Source organism: Sparus aurata, chromosome 7 (genome assembly GCF_900880675.1).
Source record: "Sparus aurata chromosome 7, fSpaAur1.1, whole genome shotgun sequence".
Taxonomy (NCBI): domain Eukaryota; kingdom Metazoa; phylum Chordata; class Actinopteri; order Spariformes; family Sparidae; genus Sparus; species Sparus aurata.
Genome location: NC_044193.1, coordinates 2,363,130 through 2,380,389, shown reverse-complemented (window position 1 = coordinate 2,380,389; position 17,260 = coordinate 2,363,130). Strand labels below are relative to the sequence as shown.

The 17,260-nt window shown below is 42.4% G+C and overlaps 2 protein-coding genes across 2 annotated transcripts in view; both read left to right on the top strand.

The window, feature by feature from the left end:
- The first annotated feature begins 704 nt into the window (after window positions 1–704).
- Window positions 705–17,260, top strand: part of LOC115585711 (macrophage mannose receptor 1-like) — a 29,940-nt gene continuing 13,384 nt past the window's right edge. The window contains exon 1 of the mRNA XM_030424307.1: window positions 705–790. Coding sequence (XP_030280167.1) covers window positions 754–790 — 37 coding nt within the window. The 5' untranslated portion in view covers window positions 705–753. The remainder of the gene's footprint in view (window positions 791–17,260) is intronic.
- Window positions 10,194–16,999, top strand: LOC115584990 (lactose-binding lectin l-2-like). The gene is made up of 4 exons (XM_030422989.1): window positions 10,194–10,299; window positions 13,894–14,229; window positions 16,260–16,360; window positions 16,750–16,999. The coding sequence occupies exons 1-4, from the start codon at window positions 10,287–10,289 to the stop codon at window positions 16,891–16,893; spliced, it is 594 nt and encodes a 197-aa protein (XP_030278849.1). The 5' UTR covers window positions 10,194–10,286; the 3' UTR covers window positions 16,894–16,999.

Sequence of the window (17,260 nt, the reverse complement as noted above, 5' to 3'; positions counted from 1 at the left end):
AAAGATTGGACCATAATATAAACTACATTTTTTAGCTGATATTCCCGAGAGAATGAAGTCTTTTAGTCTTGTAGGTGCCACTAATTCTTTTTCAATGTTTTTCCAAGATGACTCTTTATCATCGTCCATCCAGAAGCTTATACCTCGTAACATAAATGCCCAGTGATATAATTTAAAATTTGGACAGACCAAACCACCATCAGACTTTTTTAGTTGCAAGACTGTCCACTTTATATTAGGCCGTCTATCATTCCACACATATCGCCTCAATATAGTGTCAAGTTTTTGCCAGTATCCTGCAGGGGGTGAGAGTGGAAACATGGAACTAATAAAGTTGATGCGCGGTAGAATATTCATTTTAATAACTGTTTCCATCTCCCAACATCTTCCGCTATCTTCTTCAGGATTGCAGTATAAGAATAGAATTTATTAATATAAACACATTGATCAAATCAATAATACCATCAGTTCCCAACATGTGTTTCTCTTGACGGCTTCCTTGGCATCAATACTTTGGTAGCCAAATGATGTATGCAAACCACATCCTGCACACAGGGTAAGGTTTAATTATAGTAGTGTAAGTCGCTGAGCCTGAGGGGAGAAACCACCTGCACACAGGTTTAATGTGTAGAGGTGTACTGTACGTCACGTGTGGAGTCACGTATTGTATTGAAGCTCTGTCAGCATTAATAAACTACATCAACAGCCACAAGTCTGAAGTCTCACATCAGAACGAACAGAGAGCCGACGAAGATGGACGCAGTCCTGCTGCTCATCATGGCTGCATCAGGTCAGTAGTTTATTAGTTTTATAGATGTTTATATTCTTTTATTACAGCACATAACCATGTGGGAACAAAACTGTCATCAGAACTCGATATACCATATTTATAAAATCCTTCTCTTTTGATTGATGCACAGACTGAATGTAAACTGAATCCTCTGAATTTGATTCCTTTTACCCTGAACTATTTTGTGGTAACGCTGCAGCTCGTAAACTCTTTAGCTTTCTATTTTTTCCAGTCCAGCTTTGGTGTATTTCATTTACAAACCATTACTGAGTTCCTCAATATTTCTCGATGCTGAACTGACTCTTGAAACAAAAAACAATAAACTAGCATCTGTCTGAATGAAGCAGGAACCAATCACAGCTCTCATAATTTCTTAAAAATACAATTAGGGATGATTCAATCAGAATGATCTCAGACTCTGTACCTGCAGTCATTAATGTACACTGCCTGGAAAAAAGTCACTACCAAAAAAAAAGGTCACACACTCTAATATTTTGTTGGAATGCCTTTAGCTTTGTTTACGGCACGCATTCGCTGTGGCATTATTTCGATAATCTTCTGTAATGTTGCAAGATGTATTTCCGTCCAGTGTTGCATTAATTTTTCACCAAGATCTTCTATTGATGATGGGAGAGTCGGACCACTGCTCAAAGCCTTCTCCAGCACATCCCAATGATTCTCAGTGTGGTTAAGGTCTGGATTCTGTGGTGTCTCTGCCCATCCATGTGGGGAGCATGCAACATAATACTTGTGTGTATTGTCCTGTACAACATCGCAGGACAATACACGCAAGTATTATGTTGCATGCTCCCTGTGGCTCCACTCGCAAGTAGTTAAGGCATGCAAAGCGTCTCCTTCAGAACTCCATTTAAACGCTCAATTGCACATCTTGTTTTGCAATGAGCAGTGATGAAGCGTGCCTGCGCAGGTGTGGTTGCTGCAAGAAAAGGAGTCATCAGCCATGGTAGGAGTGGATAGGCACTGTCTCCTAATATTATGCTATCCAATCGGTTGGTTTAGAGCACTGGTAATCCGGATTTGGTAATCTTGAAAACTGTGTATCTGGATCAGGGAGATCCAATCCAATGTTGCTTTGAAAAACCGGCATAAAAGTAAACCAACCGATTGGATGGCATAATATTAGGAGAAGGGCCTATCCACTCCTACCATGGCTGATGACTCCTTTTCTTGCAGCAACCACACCTGCACAGGCACGCTTCAACACTGCTCATTGCAAAACAAGATGTGCAATTGAGCGTTTAAATGGAGTTCTGAAGGAGACGCTTTGCATGCCTTAAGTACTTGCGAGTGGAGCAACAGGGAGCATGCAACATAATACTTGTGTGTATTGTCCTGCACAACATCGCTACCAGGCGCAATGTCCCTCTCCGCAATGATGTTTATGATGCACCTGAGCCTGTTGAAGAACCAGACCAACCTCTGACTTTCTTTCAGAATGAGGGACTGACTGGACGTGTAGTCAGGGATGCAATTGTTAGAAATGATTTTTGACAGGTTCATCTCTGATGATTGTTTCTCTGAAATTAATATACAGTGATGAATGACAGAAAAATTTAATATATTATTTTTGTTTGTTATTAAAATCTGTTTGGGGGGATTGTTTCATGGGGACAAGATCATTTTTATTTTATTTTTACTTTACTATACTGAAAGGCTTAATTGGTAGCCTATGTCTACTTTATCTACTTTATCACTGTAACGGTTAAACAAGTCAAGTGCAAAATATAAGTAAAAGTATTATACACTAAATGATAAAAATGTATTACTTGACCAATTTTAAAGTTTTACTACATTTTCTTCCTGAAATCCACCTTGAAATCCTACCTCCTGTTGGGATCAGGATAATCCTGTTTTTTTGGATCAAAGTTATCCAAATCCTACTGAAACGTTTTGAACAACACAAACTGAATGTTTGATCCAGATTCAAACTAGGATTGGATTCCGTGATCTAATCCGATTTCAGAATCCTTCTTTCCTTTTTGAACAGCCCATTTTCAAGATTTGATCCAATCCGATAAGCAAAATCCAATCAGATTACCTTTGAACAACTGGCCTAAGTGATAGGCGAACACGATCAATCAGGATTTTTTTCTGACCACATTTCTTCCTCGAAGACGATGGCTCCCCATGATCGTCCCAGTTTTTAACAATGCATTGGACAGTTCTTTTTAGTAGTTTCTGAAATCTCCTTGGATGTTTTCTCTGCTTGTGTCAGGGATTGAGGTTGTCATAGAGGACCCAAATGCAGATCAGACTCAGGAGGCAGGATAAGGGGGAAACAAAAGGCGAGCTTTATTTTCAAAGCTGAATGATTACAAAAAAACAAAGGGAGCCAGATAGAAAAAAACTTGACAAAAGGGAAAAGGCCAAGTAGCAAATCAACAGAAAAGTTAAAATCAAGCATAGAAACCAGAAATCAAAATCCAAAACACACCGCCGGAGAACTGGAGACACGGGAGGAAACACCATCAGGGACATCGCACAAAAACACACAAAACGAACTGACAAGGAGTGCATGGGGAACAAAGGCTTAAACACACAGACACACCGCTGAGGGGACGAGGAGCAGGTGAGAAGACAGAGGAGGGAAGAGGGCAGGTGAGATAACGAGGGGAAAGCACAAGAGGAGTCTGGCTAACAGACAAAGGGGGGCAAACATGCACAGGGGAGGAAGGGGAAAACAGAGGAGACACTGAAAAGACAGAAGAGACACACGAGGGCATGGAAATCAAAACAAAAGATAAAACAAGACACCGAACCATGACAGCTTGATGCAAACCAATGATTTGACCCTTCTCAAACAGACTAACAGCTTTTCCACGACCACGGGATGTGTCTTTCGACATGGTTGTTTAAGAAATGAGAAGCTACTCATTGCATCAATTGGGGTTAAATAACTTGTTGCCAGTTGAAAGATAATCGCCCACGCAGTAATTATCCAATCGGAGACTCTAACCTATTTGCTTAGTTAAATCCAGGTGGCGACCAGGCAGTGTATATGTCCAGTATATATATTTATACACGCACACAGTTTATACACCGATGAGATAAAACTTTGTGAAGGGATCTTTAAATTTTCAGACTTCAAAAAATGTAAACCTCTCTTTTCATTAAAACCACAGAAGTATTATCAGACCAATGGACTTAAAGTATCAGAATCCATTAAAGGAGCATTCTGTAGTTTTGGTGAAGAAATGTTAATGAGCAGAGAAAGATCGTCATTGGCTGATTTTTGTTCCTCCTAAACAAACTGAATAAACAACCTCTCTTTGTTTTCATGAATGAATAAACAAACTGACCTTAAAAGAAAACATTCCATCAGTGAATCTTCTGAGTTATTATTACCTCATTAATATTGTAAATGTTAAAACTTAGAGTTTGCATTTCTTCTCCAAATCTACGTTGTTGCCTTTTAATGATCAGCCTCTGTGCATGAGGCACCTGCTCTACCACCTGAGTTTCCGGGACGTCCCAGAGAACCACTGGTGTAATATATAACTATGTATTGTACTGTATTTCAGGTTGTCTTGTGTTTTTAGACTAAAATCTGAATAACCATTTAATGTTCTGCAGTAAAAGTCTGATGTTACAGAGTGAAATGTAATGGAGTAGAAATATAAAGTTACATCAACAGAAATACTCCAAATTGTCCTTAAAGTGGCAACAGACAGCCCGACCCTGTCACTAGTTTAAGTTCAGGACTTAAGTAAATGACTTTGTTACATTCCACCAGTGATGTTACTGACAGAGACAACGACACACCTGAATACACTGAAATGCAACGTTACAAAGTCAACATGTATCATAGAAGTCATGTTTCACCCAAATGTAATCAGTGTGCATGTCTGTCACTACAGGGCTGAGTGCCGTCTCATCACAGGTCCGTCGTCAGTACCATTTTGTTTATGACCGGAAGACAATGCCTGAAGCTCAGAAGTACTGCAGAGAAAAATACACTGACCTGGCAACTGTAGACAACATGGAGGACATGAAGATCGTGAACGACATGGGAGATCCAAGCAAAATATCAGCTGTGAGTTCACTGATGTCTTTCTTTAATCTCAGAGCCATTTTCAACAATCATGCAAAAGACACTCAGGTTGAAAGTTTTGCACTTCCACATTGGTGTAAAGTCAGTAGATACATTTTGTTGGGCCTTGTGCCTCCATGCACATGTCTCAAACAAAGAGAAAGGCCTGTAGTTGAAATCAGAAGCCTAAACTACTAGGGCCTCAGACACGAGGAGCTGCAGAACAAAAGAACAGGGCCAAAAGTGTGAAAAGCTGTGACCCAGGTTGACCTGCCACCAAGACATTCACCCGGTCCCTATTGGCTCTGCCAGGATCACAATGACGTCACTTCCAGTTTAAAAGTTGCGAGACCCCAAATCACGTTGCATTTCTAGGTGGCTAAATTGTGGAGAAACTCAGGTTTCATACAGAGCTGCTGTAAGGGTGCAACTTTGAGAAACATTTTTCATTTGCTTGAGCTAACTTCAGTTCCCTCCTCGCTGGAAGAGACAGAGACTGTTTTTGTTTTACTTTCGTTTTGTTCAAAGACTTGTTATTATTGTTTTGGATCCATAGAGGAACGCTGCACAGCCCAGCCGTCTCCTCCCCGCCTGCATAAGGAAGAGATAATCTTCAGAAGGAGACAAAACCCGCAAAGTCCGGTCCTTCATCAGATCGATTCAGTGTGATCGCTGCCTGCATTCGTCAGCTTTTAGGACACGAAAGCTTGACCTCGCGCTCCAAAACGAGTTGGAGCTCCAAGTCAGACGGGACACACACGCTAATGTAACCACCGTCTCTAGATAAATGTAACCAATGACTAAGTCAAGTGGCTATGAATCAAAACCGGGCTGATTTCAGAAGACTCTAGACACGACTACAGAGCCTGAATTAGTAAAGGGTCAGCAGAGAACAGACAACACAAAACAGTCAAGTTTGAGAAATGTATTAATGAAGTTTGATTAAGTAGATTCGGGAACTAAGACCACGCCTCGACTTTCACTCCAAGCATCCCTGCCTCCCGAGAAAACCCACCGGATTGCCCTACTTATTTCAAACTTCCTTCTGGCCCACACATGCACCAAACGGCAACTACTCTCGCTGCTAGGCCACCTCAACTATGCCATCTGTATCATCCCCCAAGGTTGTTCCTTCTTGTCACACCTCCTCTCCATAGCTGCTTCTGTCCCATCTCTCCATGCCCACGTTCCGCTGGACGATGCATGCAAGATGGAGCTAAAACTGTGGCATCAGTTCCTCTCTTCGTGGAACGGCATCTCGTTCTTTTACGATGACCACGTCACTAAACCAGAAGACATCCAGCTGTTCACATACGCAGCCCCTTCCGTCGGCTTCGGCGGCTATTATGGCGGCAGGTGGTTCTCAGCCACATGGCCGCCCGAACTCTCTTCTCTCACACCTTCCTCCATCATATACGAAATGTACCCAGTCCTGATAGCAGCCATCCTTTGGGGCCACGAATGGTCAAAGAAGACCATCGCCATATACTCAGACAACAGCGCCGTCGTCGACATAATCAACAAAGGGTAGTCGCATTGCCTCGACATCACGCAGTTCATGCGGAGGCTCACCCTGGTCTCAGCCCAACACCAATTCATCATCCGTGCCTCCCACATCCCAGGCCATAAAAACTCTGTCTCCGACTCTCTTTCTCGTTTCTCTTTTCAGAGATTCAGACAATTGGCACCAGCCTCCGAACCTCTACCAACCCCAGTCCCACCGTTTTCAGCCACCATCTTCAACTGACCCCGCCATTGGAACATCTAGTCTCCACTTCCCGAGATGCCATCCTCAACTCCGCGTACGCTCTCATCGTACCTGACCGGATGGAATTGTTACAAAACTTTCCACTCCACTTACAGCCTTCCGTTCCCTTCTTTTGACGTCCTAACACTCTCTAACTTCATCACATTTGCCCATTCCATCCTCAAGATAAAATCATCCACCATCCAGGCCTACATCAGCGGCATTAACTTTTTCGTTAAACTCTCCTCAGGGGCCCCATGTCCAGCCTCATCCCACTCACACATAAGCATGCTATTGAAAGGCCTACGTAAGGCGGAACCTTGTCCCATGACGAAACGTTTGCCCCTCACTTCAGACCTCCTCGCCCGCTGCATTAGTACTCTCCGCACTGGCTATCTGTCTCCACCCATCGACAAAGTCCTAGAATCCATGTTCTTATTGGCCTTCGACGGCTTCCTGCGCTGCTCAGAATTCACTGCTCCATCCCTCGTCTACCAACCAACTCGACACGCCTCTCTATCCGACATTTCCATCCGGTCCGCTGACATCCTCATCTTCCACCTCAAACTCAGCAAGACCAACCAGTTCCTGTCAACCTCAACCCATTTACCTCTTCCGCCTAGACTCTTTCTTAAGTCCATACGAACCCATTCGCAACTACGTCACTTCGAGACTAGCCAACCAAGCTTCCCCCCGAGACCCTCTGTTCGTCTCAGAAACAGGCCAAGTTGCCACACAATTCTGGTTTCACCACCATTTCCATCAAATCCTCTCCAGATCCAGAATACCCCCCGAGCTTTATTCCATGCATTCATTCTGCATAGGAGCCGCCTCCACTGCTTCCATACAGGGAATCCCCGACCACACCATAAAAATCCTCGGCCGCTGGTCTTCCCCCACGTACCTCACGTACATCCGCCACAACCTGAACAACATTAGAAATGCCCACGCACACCTTTCCACCTGAAGTCCTCTTGGGGATCATCCCCAAAAGAGCAAGCATGGAGAGGGCTCCCCCATCCAGAGTCTCGGCTTCCCAGATCCACTCACGTCCCACCGCGACCAACCTACACCGGTCCACCAACCTCCTTCTCCATCGTACCGCCTACAACCCTGACTCCCCCCTTCATCCCTTCATCCCTTCATCCCTCCATCCCTTCATCCCTCGACCCCCATCCTTTCATCCCTCTACCCTCGACCCTAACCCTAACCTCACCCCTCTACCCTTGACCCTTACCTCTCACCCCTCCTACCTCCATCCCTCTCCTCGAACCCTCAATCCATCCCTCCTACACATCGTCGATCCTACCAAATACATACTGTTCAATAAACCTTCCTAAATTCATATCAGTATTAACTAACATAGCGGTCTGTGTTAGTGAATACAAAATTATACACAGTTATTCACATTCCCAGCCTTTCTAAGCCGGCTTCCTAAGTGCACAGGCACACAATAATGGGGCCCAAAAATAAATAAATTCAAAAGAAAGTGTCCCTTTGAGAATACTCAGCGGAGTTAAAGAAAATTAAAGTTGGTTCCTTTGGAGTCCATGAAAGTTCTCGGTGAGTGTGTGTTTCTTGAAGTATGTAGGTTCTTTCACTACCCAGGTAGGTTTACGTGTGATCTTATCTGTATCTTGAATGAAGGAGTGGGATGATGCTGTTTTCCAAAGATGCCACGGCTGGCCACACCAGGCTCTTGGTCTATTCAGTCGACTTCTACGGTTAGCTCGCCACTGACCGCCGGGGTCAGGTTCAGATGATCTCTCCCTCACGAAAAAAACAATCGGAGGTATCTTGAGTAGCTCCCAGATTAATGTGGCTCAACTCTCTCTCTCACAGCTCTCAACCTAATGGACAGACGGTATTTCAATAGTTGGTACGAGATTTTATGAGTTTCTATCCCTCAGAAGATATTTCAATACCAGTCCTTGATGCTTTCTGGCAACGTCCCCCCCCCCAAAGAAAGGAGGAGTGAGCACTTCTAGAAGATTCCCAGAGGTGTATGCGCCACCCTCTGGCGGAGTAGAGGATTGCACCCAAGTAGCACAGCTATCTTTTGGGAAATGTGGGTATTATCCCTCTAAATTCACCTCTCGTGCAACCAAACTGCACACGAGACCAAAGACGAGTAACTGCCGTCTTTGTTCAAACTTGCACACGTGTAGTAATCTCCTTTCACACATTCACTGCCGCCATTTTTGAAGCCCAGGTATATGAATCAGTGTGATCTGAATCATCACCTCGGAATCTGTGTTCTCGCGTGACTTCACCAATTCACGTTCAGCGTTTCCTGTAGTCTCTCCGACGAGACTTCTTAAGTCACGCCCACTAATTTGTAGTCCGGCGAACGTGACTTCCCAAGCCACGTTCGGCCATCTTTGTAGTCTTTATAGTGGACTTCCTGCCACACACATACACACACGCCTCCACCCATTTATATGGTTGGCTTGCTAATGTTTTGATGTTGCTGGTTGTTGAAGGCAACTGTTGTTTGTTAAAGTAGGTGGTTTGTATTTTTGGAGAAAGCTTTAATAAACACTGTTTTTATCTGAGCAGCATCTGTGATTATTTTGCACATTCCCATATTGTAATAACAAGTGGCTGAGATGGTCAGTGCTCGGATTCATGCCTTCCCTCTTATCTAATTGTTGATATTTTCAGAATATTGACAATTTGACTAATTTTCAGGCTTTGAGACTAAAAGGTATATCATTTGATTATTGATCCCTGATTCCAGGGTGGTGCCCCGTGTTCATTAATGACTCCTAGTTACCTAAGTTTCATTAATTAACTATAATGATTTTATTAATTAATGATTTAATTAATAATCAATAATCAATATCGATTCCCAACAATTTGAAGTAACATTTTGAGGTTCTGTACTTGTACTTGAGTATTTCCATTTAATGCCACTCTGTACTTCTACTCCACTACTTCTCAGAAGGACATTGTAAGCAGCACTTTAATCTTGTGTCTGATGAAGGTGCAGCTTGAATTTAATCTACTTGAAATGTACCCAAAGACACACAGACGTGACAGAACTCCACTGATACGACACAGAACCAACATTTGTTTGCAAGAAAGTGAAAACTAGTAGAGATACGAAGTTTTGCAAAATTTCTTTCTAGTAAAAAAAAAAAAGAAAGACTTCCTGTTATTGATTGGATTACTGTCACGATTCAGCAACAACAAATCAAAGGATCACATGTTGTAAATGATCCTTAGTGTCTCTTAGATGTTCAGGACACATTTTAACCCAGTCCAGTTAAAAAATGAGCGATTGGTGAAGTTCAGAATACAAATACAGAGAATCACAGTAGGATTTTGCAAAGTGCCATGAAAGTTTGAACTTTTTCAAGAAAATCCATGACAGGAAGTGGAAGGTCCTCTGAGTTGGCATGGAATGACCTTCATGTTAATTTATATTGACTGTTATGCTTTATAATACACTTGAGGCTAAAGAAATATTAATTAAATGTTGCTTTCAGGGTTACTGGATCGGGCTGTATGATGACCTGAACAGCTGGAGGTGGTCACTCTCAGACACCAGCTTCTACAAAGACGGGGAGACCGAGTTCAGACTGTGGTTGTCTGGACAACCAGACAACATTAACAGTAGAGAGCACTGCACAGTGATCAGTGGTGGTGGACAATGGGGCGACTATGATTGTGAAAATCGCCATTGGTTCGTCTGCATGGACGTCAGAGGTGAGAATACTAAGTAGTGAAGTTTAAAACATACTAGTTACTCTCTAATACTCTCATTATTTGGGCTGATACAGGATCAGTCAGTCAAATTTTAACTTTTAGTGTTTTTGAATTGACTTAATTTACTCAACGGCTGTAGTTACGTGTTACTGTTCAGATTAATATGTACATTAAAAACATATGAGAAGCTTATAAAATACAACACGTTGTTATATATTGAACTAGTTCCCAACCTTTGTGTTTCTTTCTGCTGGTGACCTCTAACACAAAGCTCTGTCTGCTGAAGCTTCTTGTCATGTTTCACATGTTCATGTGTTGTTAGTTCCACCAAAGAAACATTTCCCCACTAAACTTCTCACATGGTGACGTCCAAAGAAGTCCAATGATCCAATGTTTTATGGAAAAGCAAATATTGGAGGAAAGTTAAAGAAAAGCAAAGCTGAAAACAGATTTGTGTATCAGAAGGTTTTTCTTTTCTTTCCTCTCCCATCAACCATGTGACGACCCCTCAGATGTATCCAGGGCCGGGGTGGGTAATCGGGTGATTCGGGAGTATTCCCGGTGGGCCGCTTCACTTTCACTTCACTTCTGGGCCAGTCGGGGAATTTTTTTTTATATTTTGTTGTTTTAATCTTCTCTTAAAGTGCAGTGACACCGCAGCCTCTACCTGTCAGCGCAGCCTCTGCATGGCAATAGATGGGTTGTACCATCTGAGAATCGGACAGGCAAAGAATTTCAGGCCAAGATACTGTTTAATGGAATGTTGAGAGTCTGCTGTAAAAACAGGAAACAGTATAATGATGCTAGAGGTGTGGGAAAGCTGGTGGTCAAGGTGGAGGCATTGATCCCTAGAGGAAGCCAGCAAGGAACCAAGGGGGTGGCGTATGGAGTGCTTGCTGGCTTATCTGAGAAGGAGATCTTAGAAAACATTAAGGGGGCCGAAGTAACTAATGTGTTCAGATTTAAGCGTAGGGATGGAGCCGGGGATCCACCGATACTGTTGACGTTTAAAGATAGAGTACTGCCGCAGAGAGTGTTTCTTGGGAGTATGGCGTATTATGTGAGAGAGTACATCAAACCACCGTTGCGATGCTACAACTGTCAGAGGTTTGGGCATGTTGCTGGGGCTTGTCGGGGTAAAAGAAGGTGTGCAAAGTGTGGTGGAGATCATATAATGCAAAGTTGCAAGGCAGAGGCTCCTAAGTGCCCAAATTGTGGGGGGGAGCATGGGGCAGGGTTTTTCGGGTGTGAGCGATTTGTTCAGGCTAAGCGGGTGGAGGAAGTGAGGGAGCTGAACAAGGTATCGTATGCAGAGGCAGTTAAAAGAGTGGATAGAGAATGTGGAAATGGGAGATCTTGTACTAGAGCAGTGGTAGGATGCCAGCTCAATGCGTCAAACTTGCAGTCGGCCCTTCCATCTGATATGTTGACCCTAACAAAGGAGGCATTTCTGTCCTTTGTGTCTGATGTGTTGGTATTAGCTAAGAAAGCAGCTAACCGCTCAGATATTATCAGGTTAGTGGTGGGGGCAGCTGAAAGGTTCCTAAGTATAACGCAAATGCCAGAAGAGTTACATCAATACATGAAGGAGAGTCAAACTATGGATAGGTCACAGCTGGTGAGGGTCAGCAGTATGGAGGATGATGGTGAAGTGGATGAGGTGGATCCTTATTAGCATCTTAATGTGGTTAATCTTCAATGCCCAGAGTCTAATAGGAAATGGTCAGGAGTTAAAAATGTTTGTTGATGAATTTAAAGAAGCTCCAGAATTGATATGTATTCAAGAGACTTGGTTAAAACCTTCTCTAGATTTTGTAATCCCAGGTTATGAATGTTTGAGAGTAGATAGGTCTAATAGATCAGGTGGGGGCTGTGCAACTTTTGTTAAAATTGGGTTGCAGTATAGGAGAATTGATATTAATTCCAATCTTGAGTGTTTGGCTGTGTTTTACTGTGCTAAATTACTATAACCCCTGCCAACCTTTGGTATTGTCAGATTTTGATGACACACGGAATGGATATCGTGACAGCTCAGCATCTGGTTGAGGGGACAGAGGATAACCTCAAAAAATATGTCAGGGACTTGGAGGGAGTGAAAGGAGCAGCTGATGAGTTTGTGAATTGGACCAATGAAAAGCTGCAAGAGATGGACAACTGTGAGCTAGCTGTGCAGACTGCACTTCCAGAGAAGCGTGTCCGAAAAAAGAAAAGAATGCCAGGAGAGCTTTCAGATGATGACACAGTAGCCTCACCTGATGCTGCCTTTGAGGTGAATGTCCATAATGTCATTCTGGACACTGTGACAGGTGGCATCAATAGGAGGTTTTCAGCAAATGCTAAACTTGCTTCAGATTTTGCTTGTCTTGACCCTAAAAACTTTCCTGAAATAAGGACAATTGGGCTCCCCAACTCAGCGCTTCAGGAAATCAGCAAATGTCTGCTTAGGTTCGATGACAGAGCTACTGTTAGCACGTTACATACTGAGCTTTCTAGCCTGGCATCCCAGTGGGAGAGACTGAAGAAGTCCCTGCCTGAAAGTTACACTGTCAGGACAGGTTGTAAGATGGAAAATGGTCAGGAGGATAGTGGTGGACGGTCACATATGGAACCAGAGATGGAACTTGAGAGCAGGACCTGTTCTTCCTGCAAAAACTGTGCCATTTGTGTACATCAGATCCTCTCACTATAACAGTATAACCTCCTCACAGATGCTTACCATGTGATTGGGCTGGCATATAAGTTTCTGTTGACACTTTCCATCACTCAGGTTGCCTGTGAGAGAAGCTTCTCAACCTTAAAGTTTGTCCAAAAAAGGCTACGAAGCTCAATGACACAGGACCACATGGATGCTTTCCTGCTAATGTGCACAGAGAAGGAAATCCTTATGTCTATAGACAATGACAAAGTGATAGACAAAGTTGCTGAAACCAGTGCATTGCTTAGGCGGCTATTGATGCTGTAGATACTGTTGGTGCTATTTTCAGTTTGCAAGTATAAACCAAAACAACTGTGCAATATGCCTCTCTGTAAGGAAGAATGATTATACAACTTTTTATTTCAAATGTTTAAATTTTAAGCGGGCATATCGTTTTATGTGAAATGGGCTACTGTTTTTTGTTAAGTTGGTGACATAATTAACTTCTATACATTTCAAACATGTTATGAATAAAAACTACATGATAGTAAGAGCTGAACTGTTGCCTCATTTTATCAATTTCAACCATGAAAAAAGTGGGCCGGTCATGGGCCTGAAACTCCCGGGCTGAAAAGTGGCCCCGCTCCGGCTCTGGATGTATCTGGTGACCCTTCAGAGGGCCGTATGTTTGTGTTTCATACATCTGAGAACATATTCACATGTAGGAAACAGAATGTGTGAATCTATTAGATGTAGATTTTAAGGATGTGATTATTAATGTGGAGAGACGGTGAAGAAATACTCAGTAACATTTATTAAGATGATCATGTCTTCCATTTTTATTTTACAAAGTCATTAATTCAGTGGATTTATAATGCTGTGAATTCTGCCACAGACACCACATGGATGGTAAACTGTATGTTATAGTACCTCTGCACAGCACTGTGCTCTGTTTTCAGGGCTGAATGTGACGTTTGTCCTTATGGAGACACTCATGACCTGGACTGAGGCCCAGAGCTACTGCAGAGAACACCACACAGACCTGGCCAGTGTGAGGAACACGGCAGAGAACCAGAAGGTAATGGACCTGTTATCTGCAGGACAATCAGCCTGGATCGGACTTTTCAGAGACTCCTGGAAGTGGTCGGATGGAAGTATCCTCTCATTTAGGCACTGGTATAAAGATCAACCTGATAACACTGGTGGGAAAGATGCTTGTGTGGCAGGAAATTTAAGAAACTCTGGAGTATGGATGGACGTTTCCTGTGACCTGATCAAACCGTTTGTTTGCTACAGTGAGTGTTACCTTTTGATTAATTCTAGTATTCATATTTGGATTTTGGTTTAATTTAGCATCGAATCAATGATAATGTAACAAAAACAACACAAAACATAAAGTTATGGACAGAAAATAAAATGTAATCACTCCTGATGTTTATCATTGACATGAAGTTATTTGTAAAGTTATCAAACAGATGCCACAGATGGAGGTAGAGCTGCACGATATATCGTTTGCGCATCGTCATCGCAATGTACTTGTGCGCAATAGTCACATTGCAGGGCCTGCGATTAGGGCGGCTCGATTATGGCAAAAATCATAATCACGGTTATTTTGATTGATATTGTAATCACAATTATTAAAGACGATTATTCATTGATTTGAGAACAAGCACTTATTGAACTCTGAACTCTGGTATTTCTTTTAACACGATAAGTTTGAACTGAAAAACAAGAAAAATGCAACTAAATAAGAGAAAAATATATCAATAAAATGAATTAAATAATATGAAAAATAAAAAATAAACACTATCCCGGTGCGGCGCGACCATAGGTCCGTTGTGGTGGCAAAATATAATGCTGCTGACACTTACTCTTGCAGCTTTTCCGAGACATTCGTCATAAAGGGCAGGCAGCGCAATTCTGCTGAAATGGTGACGTGATGGTAACACATAGCTTGTCCAATGTGTTAATCAGTTTATTGAACCCCGGGTCGCTAACGGTGTTGATAGGGCACATGTCTTCGGCAATCATGTATGTGACAGCATCCGTTATTCCTTTATGCCTGCGGGAGCTGGGTGGATATGCAGTGGCACTGTAAAGTGTGTGTGAGCACTGTGAAATCAAAATTGAAATTCAATTCATCTCCTAGCCCTACCTGCCATGTAGGAGGCAAATTAACTCATCTAATTTCAAAGGAACCTGACACTCATGCACAGCGATCCACCAATCACATTAGTTCTAATTCAGTGTGCCAAAGCAGACCACGCCCCTGCACATGGAGTGAGTCGCTGGTAATGACATTGAAAAATGAGCAAAGAACAAGAGAAAATCAGGAAAAGGAAGACTTGGTGACAAAAAGAAAAGCAACGTCAGTTATCTGGAATTATTTCAGCTACAAGAAGGATGATATTGACCAAACATGTGTTCTGTGCCACAACGAGCGGTAACACAACTAATTTGTTTGACCATTTACGTCGGTACCACGCAGCAGAGTCATGCACGGGTCTTATTTTGCAAACCCGTACCCGTCATGCTTAAAACTGCAGTTTTCCGACAGTAGCAAAAATTACATTCGGCACCCAGGCCGACCCGCTATAGATTGATACCGACGCCTGACCCGCACCCGAAAGAAAATTAGACGGACGCAAGTTTTAAAAATGAAAGTAAGCCAGCGTGGGGAATGGGAGTCTTGAAAATGGCAATCGCAAAACCCGACCCTCGCTCTTCAGGCGTCCAACACAGTACATTAGTACTCTGCCACACAGCTCAGTACGACGAATGCAAAGCCAGATCTGACTGTCGTCCAAAACAAAAAACAGATTACAGTCATTGAATAACCTGTTTATCACTTATTGTTAGTTACTTCATGTAATTATGAAGCTAGAATGTTACATTTTAAGACGGAGTGCTCAAAAGGTTCAAACTTTTGTTTATTGTCATTCAATTCACGTTTGCACATGATAGAACGAAACATGTACTCAAGTCCCAGCACAATAAAAGCAAGCAATGAAAGATAGCAGTAAGAATATCTCTAAAACACAGACAGAAGCCAGACTCATAACATTGATAAGAAGAGGTAAGATCAGTGCAGGTTAATTGTCCACAAGATAGCAGCAGTGCAGCATAACAAAGTGCTATTCAGGTCATCTGATGAAAATTCCTCTATTTTTTCACATCACAATATATATCACAGGGTAAAAAAAAATCGCATTGTAAGTTTTTTTCCAATATCGTGCAGCCCTAGATGGAGGAGAGAAGCACAGTTTCACTGTCAGTGTTCAAACTGATGAATGTCAATATTCATATGAACATATTTTCTTCACAGTCGCTATGACTACAAAGCAAGTGATCAAAGTGCGTCTGGAGAGAGAGGACTCCTCTCTGGATCTCAACGACCCTGCTGTGATGGAACAAATGTTGAAGGAGGTAAATCATGTTGGACCTTTCTAATTTTCAGATCAACATGACATGAGCTGAGCATCGTGTAGGAAGCTGTGCACGTACATATGTGCAGGATTAAAGAGTGTCGTCGTGCCACTCTGCAGGCCGACTGAGGCAGAACTGTGACTCGTTCAGAGTCGACGCTCAGCACAAACTTTACTATCAGTTTTAGAAAAGCCAGAGCCTTTACAACAGAAGAGAGAGGAGGAGAAAGTCAGAAAGGACAACAGGCCAACAGGTCGACGCCATCTTAGGGAACTAAACATGTGAATGTATAAATGTGATGCAGAGCTCCTAAAATAGAGGAAGATATAAAGAAGAATGCAGAATGTAATATCTCTATGTGAGTGATGATGCTGAGGAGTTTTTATCAGGTCCAACAGAGGCTGAAGGACCAGGGGGTGAAAGGAGACGTCAAACTGAGCTGGAGGAAGCAGGCAGATGGAAAGGTCTTCCACAAGGAGGAGGAGGAGACAAAGAAGAAGAAGGAGACCTGTCCAATGAAGGATGAGTTTTAAAGGGGCACTACGTAGTTTTGGAGAAGAAATTCAAACTCATAATTTTAATGTTTACAATATTAATGAGGTAATAATACAAACTCAGAAATATTTATCTTTTCCATGATAGTCATGAAAACAAAGAGTTTGTTTATTTAGTTTGTTGAGGCAGAAAAAAAATCAGCCAATGAAGATCTTTCTCTGCTCATTAACATTTCTTCACCAAAACTACAGAATGCTCCTTTAATGTTGAATTTCTGTGATTGTTCCTCAAAGTCCTCATGTAATGTGTCAGAATAGACCTGCAACATGTGGATGAATTGATCAGTCACATGAACTATTTTGATCTTCAGTTAATCCTTTTAGTTATTTGTCAGCTAAACAAACC